Source organism: Salmo trutta, chromosome 14, assembly GCF_901001165.1.
Source record: "Salmo trutta chromosome 14, fSalTru1.1, whole genome shotgun sequence".
In the NCBI taxonomy this organism is placed as follows: domain Eukaryota; kingdom Metazoa; phylum Chordata; class Actinopteri; order Salmoniformes; family Salmonidae; genus Salmo; species Salmo trutta.
This window is the reverse complement of record NC_042970.1, coordinates 75,164,281-75,180,350: the sequence shown is the minus strand read 5'-3', so window position 1 is coordinate 75,180,350 and position 16,070 is coordinate 75,164,281. Positions and strand designations below refer to the sequence as shown.

The 16,070-nt window shown below is 42.1% G+C and overlaps 1 protein-coding gene across 1 annotated transcript; it reads left to right on the top strand.

Annotated features, from left to right (window-relative positions):
- The first annotated feature begins 869 nt into the window (after positions 1-869).
- LOC115147403 (transcription factor AP-4) lies at positions 870-6,782 on the top strand. The gene is made up of 7 exons (XM_029689639.1): positions 870-1,262; positions 3,339-3,504; positions 4,980-5,078; positions 5,360-5,533; positions 5,782-5,946; positions 6,120-6,269; positions 6,485-6,782. The coding sequence occupies exons 1-7, from the start codon at positions 1,180-1,182 to the stop codon at positions 6,641-6,643; spliced, it is 996 nt and encodes a 331-aa protein (XP_029545499.1). The 5' UTR covers positions 870-1,179; the 3' UTR covers positions 6,644-6,782.
- Positions 6,783-16,070: the final 9,288 nt, after the last annotated feature.

Here is a 16,070-nt window from a genome sequence, read left to right as displayed (position 1 = left end):
GTTACATAGGCTAGCCTTATTCCTAACCCTAACCTTAAATTAAGACCAAAAATAAAATGTTTGTTTTCTGAATTGTTATGATACAGCCATCAATCAGACAACTCACACCTTGGTTTGATGACCATAACTGCGTGAGAAGGTTTAGTCTACCATCTGCTGGTCAAAGGGTGGATGGAAGAGCTAGCGATTTGTTCTTATAAAATTAAACATCTTAACAAAAATAGTTATAGTCTATACCCCTATACTCATTTGTTTGATAAATGATGGATAGTCTGCCTACATGTAGGCATTGACTACTGCAACATTCCCAGATAGGCTATCACACAAAGTGTTACGCCCCTGGTCTTATGCCATACTAGACCAATAGCCTTCTTACTGTAAGCTATTGGGCTATACTGGCTATATAGCTTTAACCTGAATAAGAATAGGGTAGCTGTTACATAGGCTACAATCCATTTCGATAATTGACCATGGCTATCATAATGCTAGGGTTTTTATTACAGTATAGGTATAACATCCGGACTTTCAAATGTATTTGACCTGATAGGCACTGGCATAAAAACATGTAATCTATTTTTGTTTTTAAAGAATATAATAAATTAGAATAAAATATATCGTTGTTTTATAGAATATAGGCAAATTGGTTGTTTGATGTTATTGTACTTGACCTTGGTTTGTTGCCTTGGTCTGGCCTCCTGTTTTCATTTTCTCTTTGGTGTATTTTAAGTGTCTTTATAAGCACCAGTTGGCCGTTCCTTGTTCAATAGGCTCTAACGCTTCTGTCTCAAAGTAGCTCTTTGTTTGCGCGTAGTCTGGTCTGCTATGCAGAGAGAGAAAAAGCTCTCGTGCTCTCCTTGATTCCGACCAGCTGTTTCCCGCCTCGAGACACAGAGATCAGCTGCAAACACACACGTAGTAGTAGGCGGAGGCGCCACACGCACGCAGGGAAATCCGCATCAGCTGGAGCCACACACAGTTAGCTTAGTCTAGCCTTTTAGCTGCAACCTCGAACGATCAATAATACTACGCAATACTTAGCTATGTGCAATCGAACATAGTACAGGAGTGTATTTTTTATTTGTACGGCAAGGAAATTGGAAAAATAGCCTCCAAACACAGAACAGACTCAAGGGGTTACAGCTGAAGATATCTAACGTTAAGTAGCTAGGTAGCTAAAGCATGGAATACTTCATGATGCCTACGGAGAAGGCTTTACAACAATTCAAGAAATCGGAGAAGGATGTTATTGGAGGGCTTTGTAGGTGTGTATTGCATAATCACGCTTTCGATAAGATGTGTATTTTGATTGCAACTGTGAGTTATCTGCTTACTAACTAGCTAGTAGCCTGCATGTAGTTAGCAATCTAGCTACAACAATATTGGCACAACATTGATTGAAGGAAGCTATGATTTCTTGTTAGCTGTGCGCATATGAGCGCATACCCTGAGGGCGGGACGAAAGCAATCATTTAATATTTGTCCCGAAACATTGTAACGGCTAGTGGTATTAATAATTACCGTTGGTGGTTACAGTTGTAGCGAAAAATGTAAATAAATACTTGAAATCGATACATTTTGTATCCAGCTAACACGAACCACGTGGTTACTAATCACACTGCCCGCTGCTGTGTAGCTATCCCGCGCTAGCTTGCATTCCAGATGTTGTTTACGGTGTTCCTTCCCCAACAGGTCGACAGAAATAATGCAGTTATACTTTTGTGAAACAACCTAACAGTATGTGTGTGTTTACGGGCTTTGGGTCACACATGTAGGGAACCTACGAGGTGTAGCGAGTAAATATGCCTGCCGTGGTTAGCCAGCTAGCTCGTGGATAGCGCGGCCATGCTTATGTGTCGTGTACTGAAATTGGCTAAGCTCTCGAGCTTAGTAGCATGGCGGTGGTGTGTGTTCAACATCCGCAACAGCGTTTAAATGATAAACATCACACCATTTCGTCCATACTAAGTTATATTTAACTACTTTAATTTGATTTATTCATATTTTGTAGAAAGACCCCGTTTTAGTGAAGTCGACGGTGTAATAGTGTTTCAAATAGGTAGGCAAAAAGCATTGTTCTCCATGTGAAGGGGTGGTCTCGGTGTCACATTTCACCAGGCTACTATGCTAGCTACTTATTTTGGTGAAGGATTTGCACATATTACTAGTTCGTTAGCTACTAAGTGTATATATTCTGGTTCGTTGGTAGGCCGACGACAAGCTTGCTAATTACCATATATACCTTAGTGCTAGCTACAATATTTCGTTGTAATAAGTCTGCGCACTCAACCAATGTATGTGAGAAGCGCTCGATCAACCAGGGGTTGGTAGCTAAACACGCTTCTAGAATCTTTTGGAGCAGAAACAGAATTTATGAATGAAGGCAGCGTTCAAATCTAGATTGCAGTAGGCTACTCTGTACTAGTCTCTAGGCCCACATCGTCAATGGCTTGGATGCATTCCATCTCAAAAGTATTTGATTTTTGGTTGTCCACTTCACTTTTTATTAGCATTGATTTAGGCATATCTACTTTTTTTTGCTTACTGCACTCTATTCAGTTGACTAAACAAATAGCTACTGTGAGTCTAAGCATTGTGTGCATAGATAATAGGTCTGCTAATAGGCCTATATTTCCCCCTCTTAAGATGTGACAGTTAACTGTCTGTCGCGTTGTGAATGATTTTAAGCCTAGCTGTCAGACACGTTTCCCGAGATCTGGTTATTCTACTTCTTTGTGAACCTCGTAGAGCATGGTTTCCCAAACTGTCCTGGGCCGCGTTTTGGTATTTACCCAAGCACTACACAGCTGATTCAAATAATCAAAGCTTGAGGAGTTGGTTATTTGAATCAGCTGTGTAGCGCTAGGGGAAAACCAAAATGTGCAGGGGTCAGGACCAAGTTTGGGGAAATCCTGTTGCAGAGCATTCACTGATGTACACTGATGTTATCTCTGGAGGTTATATGGTTTACATATTACTCTGGCTGAGTAAACATAACAGGGTAGGTTAGCGACCATTAAATGGGTTGAAGGGCAGTGAGTTCAAGGAAACTCCATGGCCTGACCTTATAATAGCCCTAGTCACTAACCCAAGTGAAATGTAGGTGGGGGTGTGGCTGCAGGGGAGTGGGAAGGAATAGCGCTGTACTACCTGCATGTGCACTGTGTTTTCCACCAAGCTACATCGGCATGATAGGAATTTATAACCATGTCATTTCTAATTAGACACGCAGTGAAAAACAGACTAAACTACAATAAACCTGAATAAAATATTACTTTTGTCTCCATTTCCCTCTGTCCTTCTCTCCATTTCTCCTTCCATCCCTTCATCTCTCCCTCCAGTCTGGCCAACATCCCGCTCAGCCCGGAGACTGCTCAGGACCAGGAGAGGCGTATCCGCCGGGAGATCGCAAATAGTAACGAGCGGCGCCGCATGCAGAGCATCAACGCAGGGTTCCAGTCGCTGAAAACACTCCTGCCACACACAGACGGCGAGAAACTCAGCAAGGTAGGAGAGCGGGACCATAATCTAGCTAACTGTGTTTGTGTCCATACTAGAGGTTGACCGATTAATCAGAATGGCCGATTTAATTAGGGCCGATTTTTAAGTTTTCATAACAATCGGTAATCAGCATTTTTGGACACCGATTATGGCCGATTACATTGCACTCCACAAGGAGACTGCGTGGCAGGCCGACTGACTACATGTTATGCGAGTGCAGCAAGGAGCCAAGGTAAGTTGCTAGCTAGCATTAAACTTATGTTATAAAAAACTATCAATCTTAACATAATCACTAGTTAACTACACATGGTTGATATATTACTAGTTTATCTAGCTTGTCCTGCGTTGCATATAATCGATGCGGTGCCTGTTCATTTATCATCGAATCACAGCCTACTTCACCAAATGGGCTATGATTTAACAAGCACATTTGCGAAAAAACCACTGTCGTTGCACCAATGTGTACCTGATCATAAACATCAATGCCTTTCTTTAAAATCAATACACAAGTATATATTTCTAAACCTGCATATTTAGTTAATATTGCCTGCTAACATGAATTTCTTTTAACAAGGGAAATTGTGTCACTTCTCTTGCGTTCTGTGCAAGCAGAGTCAGGGTATATGTAGCAGTTTGGGTCGCCTGGCTCGTTGCGAACTGTGTGAAGACCATTTCTTCCAAATAAGACCGTAATTAATTTGCCAGAATTGTACATAATTATGACATAACATTGAAGGTTGTGCAATGTAACAGCAATATTTAGACTTAGGGATGCCACCTGTTAGATATAATACGGAACGATTCCGTATTTCACTGAAAGAATAAACGTTTTGTTTTCAAAATGATAGTTTCCGGATTTGACCATATTAATAAGGCTCATTGTGCGGTTTATGACTTCAAGCCTATCAACTCCTGAGATTAGGCTGGCAATACTGTAGTGACTATACGAACATCCAATAGTGAAAGGTATATGAAATACAAATGGTATAGAGAGAAATAGTCCTATAATTCCTATAATAACTACAACCTAAAACTTCTTACCTGGGAATATTGAAGACTCATGTTAAAAGGAACCACCAGCTTTCATATGTTCTCATGTTCTGAGCAAGGAACTTAAACGTTAGCTTTTTTACATGGCAAATATTGCACTTTTACTTTCTTCTCCAACACTTTGTTTTTGCATTATTTAAACCAAATTGAACATGTTTCATTATTTATTTGAGACTAAATTGATTTTATTGATGTATTAAGTTAAAATAAGTGTTCATTCAGTATTGTTGTAATTGTCATTATTACAAATATATAATGGGCCGATTTAATCGGTATCGACTTTTTTTTTGGTCCTCCAATAATCGGTATCGGAGTTGAAAAATCATAATCGGTCGACCTCTAGTCCATACCACCCATGGAGGATTCAAGGAAACTGTTTCTGAGAGTATTGATTCTGACCTAACTTTATGATATTCTTCCTGTCTATTCAGGCTGCCATCCTACAGCAAACGTCAGACTACATCTTTGCTCTGGAGCAAGAGAAGACCCAGCTACTGCAGCAGAACAACCAGCTCAAACGCTTCATCCAGGTAGACATTCATACATTTGTATTGCCTTCATATAGCCAAGTCTAGCCATAGAAATGAATACAAATATTGTAACTTGTGACTTTTTTAATATCAGAAATGTATACAGTTGATAATTGAACCCAGACAAAAGTACATGAATGTGTAAAGTGATCCATTTCATTTGGGTGTACAGTATAAATACTTTCTTCTTAACAATTACATTGGTTTACTATTAACTGTTCATGGCATGGCCAAAGCTAGTTGAAATGCTCCCTCTCACCCTGTCTCCTCTCCTCCTGCAGGAGTTCAGTGGTTCCTCCCCAAAGAGGAGGCGTGGGGCGGAGGAGAAGGATGAAGGGATCGGCTCCCCAGACATTCTGGAGGAGGAGAAAGCCGAGGAGCTGAGGAGAGAGATGTTGGAGCTCAGACAACAGTTGGACAAGGAGCGCTCGGCGAGGATGATACTGGAGGAACAGGTGAGAGGGAAGGATGGTGGGCAGGGAGATGTGGGAGAGACTTGCTAGGGACAGCGGGATGAACAGAGGAGGGGTGGGGGAGTTAAAAGAAGGGAGGGAGAGAAGGTTGAACTGAGAGAGCGGGTGAACCAGTGAGGGGGAAGAAGGATACAATAAGGGATTGAGAATGAAAAGAGGGAAGGTAGAGTGAAGAGGAATATAGACACAAAGACTGATCACCCTTCTCCCCCGTGTCTTTGTCCATCCAGGTGCGTTCTCTAGACATGGTGCTGCACCCAGAGAGGCTGAAGGTGATCACCCAGCAGGTCCAGGAGGAGCAGGCTCACATCCAGACCCAGACCTTACTGAGGCTACAGCAGCTCCATGCAGAGACCAGCGCAGAGAGGGACAGACACGCAGCACACAGCCCACAGGTACAGAGACACACAGGTTACCGGTTGGGGGAAACACACAAACAGTTTTTGAATGGAAGGAATGTTTTATTTTCCTTCCTCTCCTTGTACTCTCTTTCTCCTCATTTTTCACCTCTCTTCTCCTCATTTCTCAAACTCTTCTTATTCTCACCATCTCTCTTCTCCTCCTTTAGGTGCTGTCCCCAGCCCCCACTCACCACCCCACGGTCATTGTCCCCGCCCCCACGCTGACCCCGCACCACGTCACCGTGGTTACCATGAGCCCCGCCTCCAACACCAGCACAGTGTCAACGTCCCGGCAGAACCTGGATACCATCGTACAGGTGAGGGAGAGTGTGTGTCCTTGTGCTCTGTAGGGTTTCTATAGGGAAGTTCAGTGTGTCCTTGTGCTCTCTATGATGTCTGTAGTGCTATAGTAATGTGTGTTTGAGATGGACAGAGAGCGTATGTTTGAGTATGAGGTGTATAGATAACCCCATTACGTACAGCGTCACTGAATCATATGACCTTTGACCTTAGAATTCTCTCTGCCCTCCAGGCCATCCAGCACATCGAACGTACCCAGGAGAGGAGGGGCAGCGCTGAGGAGGAGAGGAGACGAGCAGTCATCGTCAGCCCTGCCCACGTCGCCATGGATACCGCCGGCTCTGACACGGCCTCCGACAGTGAGGGAGAGGAGGACTGCTCCATGAACTAACACAGAGACACACATACCTACCATGTTCTCTATACAGTTTCAGACAGCATGAGCCAAGGCTGCTCAATGAACTGTTAGCTACCACACACACATATATGTACACACAAACCAATACATACTATATATATATATATATATATATATATATATATATATATATATATATATATATATATATATATATATATATATATATATACACACACACGTGTTCTCTCCAGACAGTTTGACATCAAAGGAGAGGACTGCTTGATGAACTGTTCGCTGCCACACACACACCAATACAAACACACACTCAGACAGCATCTGACTGGTAGAGCGAAACAATGACATTTGTTCTACTAAAATCCCAATTCAATCATAAACCAGTGACAAACAAATGGAACACACACACACGTTAGAGATACCCACCCACTGTAGAAGACGATCACAAAGATTCCCTCCAGACGCCTGACTACTTTTTGATATAAATGTTTCTTTTTTTGAACCTGTCTTTGGCATTATAATGACTATGGAGTCAGCCAGTAGGTATGATAAGCTCTGTTCAGATCGTGTGCTTTTAAATCACAGATGAAGAAGTTGGCTCAATATGGCAGTCTATCAGAAAGGGCGTTCCAGACAAAGCTGCAGCGGGATTCTTTTCAGGCGGAGCGATCAGCGTTGCACGTGAAGGCTGCTCAGCCGAGGCGGAGAAAATGGGTATCTGCTCTATTTTGGCAACCTTGCTCCGCCCGATCGCTTTCTGTCTGGAAAGTCTTTAAGACAATAGACAGCGATAGGTTGGCTCTGGCAGAATACAACACAGCTGGTACTTAGCTGGATCCCATCAATCACATGTATGAATGAAACTTACAGAATAAGCTGTGTCACTAGCTCTATTAGGGTTACATAGAAGCAAGCAGTGGACCATTCTCTTAACGTTTCAAACGTTTTCCATCTTTTCTATAAAAAAAGTAGGTGTCGGGTTTACTAAGAGGATAGTTTCCAATTTAGGTCTCTTTGATTTTTGGTTATTTCAGTGACTATGCACTAAATGTTTTTAGGTATTTATGCAATTCCAAGCTACAGTAAATTAGTTTTATAGGTGGGGTAGTGTTGAATATTAGGCAGAAGTGTTTTTAAAAAAATCACCCCTTCACCCAATATGAATCTATGCACCTCCCAACGAGAACATAACATGCATACAGTATAGACGGGCTGGTTGTCTAGCAACAAAACCAATGCGTGCCCAACTATGGGGCAAAACAGACAGGATTGGCTCAGATTGTTGACATGTAAATTATATTTTGTCTCTAAATGTTTATTGAAAACATAAATACACTTCTCTCAAATACATTCTTACAGTTGTTGGTTAGCTAGCTAGTGAATTTGAGCCGTAGTCAGAACACCTCAAAACAAGACATGGTATCAGTAACGAGCTGAAACGAGCCACCTACGATTCCCCACAAGGCAGCTTCTTCATTGTTGTAAGCTATCTGACCGTTCAGAATCATAACACCACACGGCCTCATCGATGCGCGTGCATACTTTTCGTGAAATGCTCAGCCAACCCGTCTATGTCAACGTGTCTACAGTCATAACACACATGTATCTACATGCATTGAAGAATGTAGTATTTTTCTCTGATGGTGCTAACAGGGATCGTATGGCCTCTGAGACCCCCAACTTTTACCATTCGATTTTGAAACCCCCTGGGGGCATATCCTAACCCAACGGGTAGCGCTCAACTCCTACACAAGCACTGAACTAGAAATATGCCCCAGTCCCTTGCCCCTCGTACCCCTCCATGTTGTCAGTTTGTTTTGGGAACGGGACTGGAATCCCTGTTATTTCTCTGGAAGCCTGGTGTTTCTCACTCACTTCCTATGATATGTTGATATGATGCTAAGGGTCAGGAGTTTTTCCTGAACCGTGTTTAAGGCTACAACTAGGGCCATGAGTTTTCCTGTACAGATCTCGTGATCAGGGAAGAACAGGAGTTTCTAGGAATGCTGAATCTGAAATGATGCTGTAAAAACATTCCATTTATTTTGACTTTATTTGATTTTTTTCTTGTTTCATCCCTCCATTGCTCTATTGCCAATTGATGCTGTTCATTTTTTGTCTTGTATTTTTTTCTGGGATCTCCTTACTTAGTCATTGTCTGCGTATGAAACGGCACCCTATTCCCTACATAGCGCACTGAGGCACTGGCCAAAACTAGTGCACTATTTAGCATATAGGGTTCCATTGTCGACGTAGCCACTGTCTACATGAAGCTCTTCCTGTGTGAGAACTTGGCTCCAGTGGGACATTTGGGGTGACGAAGCTCATTTTGTGATTCAACTTCATAACTGGTTACAATATTATGTCTATTAGCCTTGTCCCAGATCTGTTTGTGCTCTTGCCAAAACGCATGACAATTCCATTAGGAGTTGGCAAGAGAGCAGAAACAACCTATTTTCTATTGTAGGGGAAAATTATAATTTTGTGTGAACTTCAAATCTGGTTAGAATAGTAGCTATACTTACTGACTGCTGCGAGACTGCGATGTGTCCCAAATGGCACTCTATATAGTGAACTACTGTTTACCAGGGCCCTGGTATAAAGAGTGCAGAAGGTAGGGAATAGGGTTCCATTTGGGACAGCACCAGTATCTTCATTGTCCTTTATCAGATATATTTATCTTTTTGGTTGTTTCTTCTGTTCAGTTTTTTTAACAGTTTTTATGCTAAAGATGTGTGCATCATATTTCAGCACTGGTGTCCTGAGAGATTGTTGGTTGTTAGAGAATCTCTTAATAATCAATAATTGGAGATTATTGATATGAAGCACTTCCCGGTCTGTAATGCCTGAATCAAGGACGGCGATGAAGATTTTTACGATGTTGATCAAGCTCTTTTTGCTGTGACTTAAAACCGAACAGCTGTGTTTCTCTCCTTTTCTTCAAATATGTTAGTTTCTCTCATCTCTCTCTTCATCCCTCCTTTTGTCCTATTTTTTTAATTACAGACATTTGTATATTTTTTTATTTCTTTTTTTTGTCAGTCCGGGTCGATGAGATGCTGTTATATTTTGTTTAAGAAAAATGAACTTGTTGGGAAAAACAGGCCTTTGTAAAAAAAAAATACAATAAAATTTGTACTTGGTTTTTTAATACATACATGGCTTACATTTTTATTTGACCTTTTTGAAAAATGTGATATTCCTTACTTTATATACATTACCAGTCAAAAGTTGTGACACCTACTCATTCAAGGGTTTTGACTATTTTCTACATTGTGGAAAACAATGGAATCATTTAGTAACCCAAATAGTGTTAAACAAATCAAAATATATTTTAGATTCTTCAAAGTAGCCACCGTTTGCCTTAGTGACAGCTTTGCACACTTGGCATTCTCTCAACCAGCTTCACCCGGAATGCTTTTCCAACAGTCTTGAAGGAGTTCCCACATGTAGAGCACTTGTTGGCTTCTTTTCCTTTACTGCAGTCCAACTCATCCAAAACCATCTCAATTGGGGTGAGGTCAGGTGATTGGGGAGGCCAGGTCATCTGATGCATCACTCTCCTTGGTAAAATAACCCTTACACTGCCTGGATGTGTGTTGGATCATTGTCCTGTTGGAAAACAAATGATAGTCCCACTAAGCACAAACCAGATGGGATGGTGTATCGCTGCATAATGCTGTGGTAGCCATGCTGGTTAAGTGTGCCTTGAATTCTAAATAAATCAGACCGTGTCCCCAGCAAAGCACCATCACACCACCATGCTTCACGGTGGGAACCACATATGCGGAGATCATCCGTTCACCTACACTGCGTCTCACAAAGACACGGCGGTTGGAACCAAAAATCTCAAATTTGGACTCAGACCAAAGGACAGATTTCCACCGGTCTAATGTCCATTTTATTTTTATTTCACCTTTATTTAACCAGGTAGGCCAGTTGAGACAAGTTCTCATTTACAACTGCGACCTGGCAAAGATAAAGCAAACCATTGCGACACAAACAACAACACAGAGTTACACATGGAATAAACAAACGTACAATCAATAACACAATAGAAAAGTCTATATACAGTGTGTGCAAATGAGGTAAGATAAGGGAGGTAAGGCAATAAATCGGCCGTAGTGTCGAAGTAATTACAATTTAGCAATTAAACACGAGTGATAGATGTGCAGAAGATGAATGTGCAAGTAGAGATACTGAGGTGGAGCAAAAACAAATTATAATATGGGGATGAGGTAGTTGGATGGGCTATTTACAGGTGGGCTATGTACAGGTGCAATGATCTGTAAGCTGCTCTGACAGCTGATGCTTAAAGTTAGTGAGGGAGATATGAGTCTCCAGCTTCAGTGATTTTTGCAATTCGTTCCAGTCATTGGTGATCATTAGATCATTAGAAAGCAAATTACGGACTCCTCTTTAAATCTGCGTATTCCTCCAAAGCTCAGTTGTCCTGAGTCTGCACAACTCTGCCAGGACCTAGGATCAAGGGAGACAGTCAAGTGTTTTAGTTCTACATCTCTTGACACAAAGATGAAAATAATCATGGCCTCTAAACCTTCAAGCTGCATACTGGACCCTATTCCAACTAAACTACTGAAAGAGCTGCTTCCTGTGCTTTGGCCCTCCTATGTTGAACATAATAAACGGCTCTCTATCCACCGGATGTGTACCAAACTCACTAAAAGTGGCAGTAATAAAGCCTCTTTTGAAAAAGCCAAACCTTGACCCAGAAAATATTTTAAAAACTATCGGCCTATATCGAATCTCCCATTCCTCTCATTTTTTTTTTGAAAAGCTGTTGCGCAGCAACTCACTGCCTTCCAGAAGACAAACAATGTATACGAAATGCTTCAGTCTGGTTTTAGACCCCATCATAGCACTGAGACTGCACTTGTGAAGGTGGTAAATTACCTTTAAAATGGCATCAGAGCAAGGTTCTGCATCTGTCCTCGTGCTCCTAGACCTTAGTGCTGCTTTTGATACCATCGATCACCATATTCTTTTGGAGAGATTGGAAACCCAAATTGGTCTACACAGACAAGTTCTGGCCTGGTTTAGATCTTATCTGTCGGAAAGATATCAGTTTGTCTCTGTGGATGGTTTGTCATCTGACAAATCAACTGTACATTTTTACATTTTTTTTACATTTTAGTCATTTAGCAGACGCTCTTATCCAGAACGACTTACAGTAGTGAATGCATACATTTCATACATTTAAAAAAAAATTAAAAATTGCACTGGCCCCCCGTGGGAATCGAACCCACAACCCTGGGGTTGCACACACTATGCTGGCATTGCCAACACCATGCTCTACCAACTGAGCCATAGGGAAGGCCCCTGTAAATTTTGGTGTTCCTCAAGGTTCCGTTTTAGGACCACTATTGTTTTCACTATATATTTGACCTCTTGGGGATGTCATTCGAAAACATAATGATAACTTTCACTGCTATGCGGATGACACACAGCTGTACATTTCGATGAAACATGGTGAAGCCCCAAATTTGCCCTCGCTGGAAGCCTGTGTTTCAGACATAAGGAAGTGGATGGTTGCAAACTTTCTACTTTTAAACTCGGACAAAACAGAGATACTTGTTCTAGGTCCCAAGAAACAAAGAGATCTTCTGTTGAATCTGACAATTAATCTGGATGGTTGTACAGTCGTCTCAAATAAAACTGTGAAGGACCTCGGCGTTACTCTGGACCCTGATCTCTCTTTTGACGAACATATCAAGACTGTTTCAAGGACAGCTTTTTTCCATCTACGTAACATTGCAAAAATCAGAAATGTTCTGTCCAAAAATGATGCAGAAAAAATAATCCATGCTTTTGTCACTTCTAGGTTAGACTACTGCAATGCTCTACTTTCCGGCTACCCGGATAAAGCACTAAATAAACTACAGTTAGTGCTAAATACGGCTGCTAGAATCCTGACTAGAACCCCCCCAAAATTGATCATATTACTCCAGTGTTAGCCTCCCTACACTGGCTTCCTGTTAAGGCAAGGGCTGATTTCAAGGTTTCACTGCTAACCTACAAAGCATTACATGGGCTTGCTTCTACCTATCTTTCCGATTTGGTCCTGCCATACATACCTACACGTATGCTACGGTCACAAGACACAGGCCTCCTAATTGTCCCTAGAATTTCTAAGCAAACAGCTGGAGGCAGGGCTTTCTCCTATAGAGCTCCATTTTTATGGAATGGTCTGCCTACCCATGTGAGAGATGCAGACTCGGTCTCAACCTTTAAGTCTTTATTGAAGACTCATCTCTTCAGTAGGTCCTATGATTGAGTGTAGTCTGGCCCAGGAATGTGAAGGTGAACGGAAAGGCACTGGAGCAACAAAACACCCTTGCTGTCTCTGCCTGGCCGGTTCCCCTCTCTCCACTGGGATTCTCTGCCTCTAACCCTATTACAGGGGCTGAGTTACTGGCTTCCTGGTGCTCTTCCATGCCGTCCCTAGGAGGGGTGCGTCACTTGAGTGGGTTGAGTCACTGACGTGGTCCCCCTGTCTGGGTTGGCGCCCCCCCCCTTGGTTTGTGCCATGGTGGAGATCTTTGTGGGTCATACTCTGCCTTGTCTCAGGATGGTAAGTTGGTGGTTGAAGGTATCCCTCTAGTGGTGTGGGTGCTGTGCTTTGGCAAAGTGGGTGGGGTTATATCCTGCCTATTTGGCCCTGTCCGGGGATATCATCGGATGGGGCCACAGTGTCTCCTGACCCCTCCTGTCTCAGCCTCCAGTATTTATGCTGCAGTAGTTTGTGTCAGGGGGCTAGGGTCAGTCTGTTATACCTGGAGTATTTCTCCAGTCTTATCCGGTGTCCTATGTGAATTTAAGTATGCTCTCTCTAATTCTCTCTTTCTTTTTCTTTCTCGGAGGACCTAAGCCCTAGAACCATGCCTCAGGACTACCTGGCATGATGACTCTTTGCTGTCCCCAGTCCACCTGGCCATGCTGCTGCTCCAGTTTCAACTGTTCTGCCTGCGGCTATGGAACCCTGACCTGTTCACCGGACGTTCTACCTGTCCCGGACCTGCTGTTTTCAACTCTCTAGAGACAGCAGGAGCGGTAGAGATACTCTCAATGATCGGCTGTGAAAAGCCAACTGACATTTACTCCTGAAGTGCTGATCTGTTGCACCCTCGACAACTACTGAGATTATTATTATTTGACCATGCTGGTCATTTATGAACATTTGAACATCTTGGCCATGTTCTGTTATAATCCCTCATTGCCTGGTTCCTCTCTAGGTTTATACCTAGGTTTTGGCCTTTCTAGGGAGTTTTTCCAAGCCACCATGCTTCTACACATGCATTGCTTGCTCTTTGGGGTTATAGGCTTGGTTTCTGTACAGTACTTTGAGATATCAGCTGATGTAAGAAGGGCTATATAAATACATTTGATTAATTGATTGGCAGCAGAGAACTGGAAGGAAAGGCGGCCAAAGGAGGAATTGGCTTTGGGGGTGACCAGTGAAATATACCTGCTGGAGCGCGTGCTACGGGTGGGTGCTGCTATGGTGACCAGTGAGCTGAGATAAGGCTGGGCTTTACCTAGCAAAGACTTATAGATGACCTGGAGCCAGTGGGTTTGGTGACGAATATGAAGCAAGGGCCAGCCAACGAGAGCATACAAGTCGCAGTGGTGGGTAGTATATGGGGCTTTGGTGACAAAACAGATGGCACTGTGATAGACCCTCCCATTTGCTGAGTAGAGTGTTGGAGGCTATTTTGTAAATGACATTGCCAAAGTCAAGGATCGGTAGAATGTCCATTTTATGAAGGTATGTTTGGCAGCATGAGTGAAGGATGCTTTGTTGCGAAATAGGAAGCCGATTCTTGATTTCATTTTGGATTGGAGATGCTTAATTTGAGTCTGGAAGGAGAGTTTACAGTCTAACCAGACACCTAGGTATATGTAGTTGTCCATATGTTCATAGTCAGATCCATCCAGAGTAGTGATGCTAGACGGGCAGGCAGGTGCGGGCAGCGATCGGTTGAAGAGCATGCATTTAGTTTTACTTGCATTTAAGAGCAGTTGGAGGCCACGGAAGGAGAGTTGTATGGCATTGAAGCTCGTCTGGAGGTTAGTTAACACAGTGTCCAAAGAAGGGCCAGATGTATACAGAATGGTGTCGTCTGCGTAGAGGTGGATCAGAGAATCACCAGTAGCAAGAGCGACATCATTGATGTATACAGAGAAGAGAGTCTTGGCCCAAGCAAGTCTCTTCTTTTTATTGTTGTCCTTTAGTAGTGGTTTCTTTGAAAGCAGTTTGACCATGAAGGCCTGATTCACGCAGTCTCCTCTGAACAGTTGATGTTGAGATGTGTCTGTTACTTGAACTCTGAAGCATTTATTTGGGCTGCAATTTCTGAGGCTGGTAACTGTAATGAACTTATCCTCTGCAGCAGAGGTAACTCTGGTAACTCTGTGGCGGTCCTCATGAGAGCCAGTTTTGTCATAGCGCTTGATGGTTTTTGCGACTGCACTTGAAGAAACTTTCAAAGTTCTTGACATTTTTCCGGATTGACTGACCTTCATGTGTTAAAGTAATAATGGAATGTTGTTTCTCTTAGCTTATTTGAGCTGTTCTTGCCATAATATGGACTTGGTCAAGTACCAAATAGGGCTATCTTCTATTTACCACCCCTACCTTGTCACAACACAACTGATTGGCTCAAACGCATTAAGAAGGAAATCAATTCCACAAATTAACTTTTAACAAATGCATTCCAGGTGACTAACTCATGAAGCTGGTTGAGAGAATGCCATGAGTGTACAAAGCTGTCATCAAGGCAAAGGGTGGCTACTTTGAAGAATCTCAAATATAAAATATATTTTGATTTAACACTTTTGGTTGCTACATGATTCCATGTGTTATTTCATAGTTTTGATGTCTTCACTATTATTCTACAATGTAGAAAATAGTAAACATTAAGAAAAACCCTTGAATGAGTATGTGTGTCCAAACTTTTGACTGGTACTCTATATTTCCACACTGATGTTGGAATAATACTGTGAAAATGATGATAATGCCCTTTAAGTGTAAGATCTGTTTTGAAAAGTCCCCTCCCAGACAGTCCTAGCAACATTCTTGCTTGACTAACAAGGGAAATGCATTAACTAACAGTACAGGTAGATAGCAATAAAAACGATACTAAAGAGATACAAAATAAGTTAGAGCAAAAACAAAAAGATCTTGAGGAACTTATTCAAGAACGATCTAATGTAATATATTACAAAAATAAAGCAAACTGGATAGAATATGGAGAAAAATGCACAAAATTCTTTCTGAATCTCCAATACAGGAACGCTAACAAAAATAATTTGCAGAAACTCGTTACTGAAGACGGAGTCATCTATGATTCTCCAAATTATATTTTAAAAGAGGAAGATCATTATTTTAGGCAGATGTTCTTTTCCGTCTCATCCTCTCCCA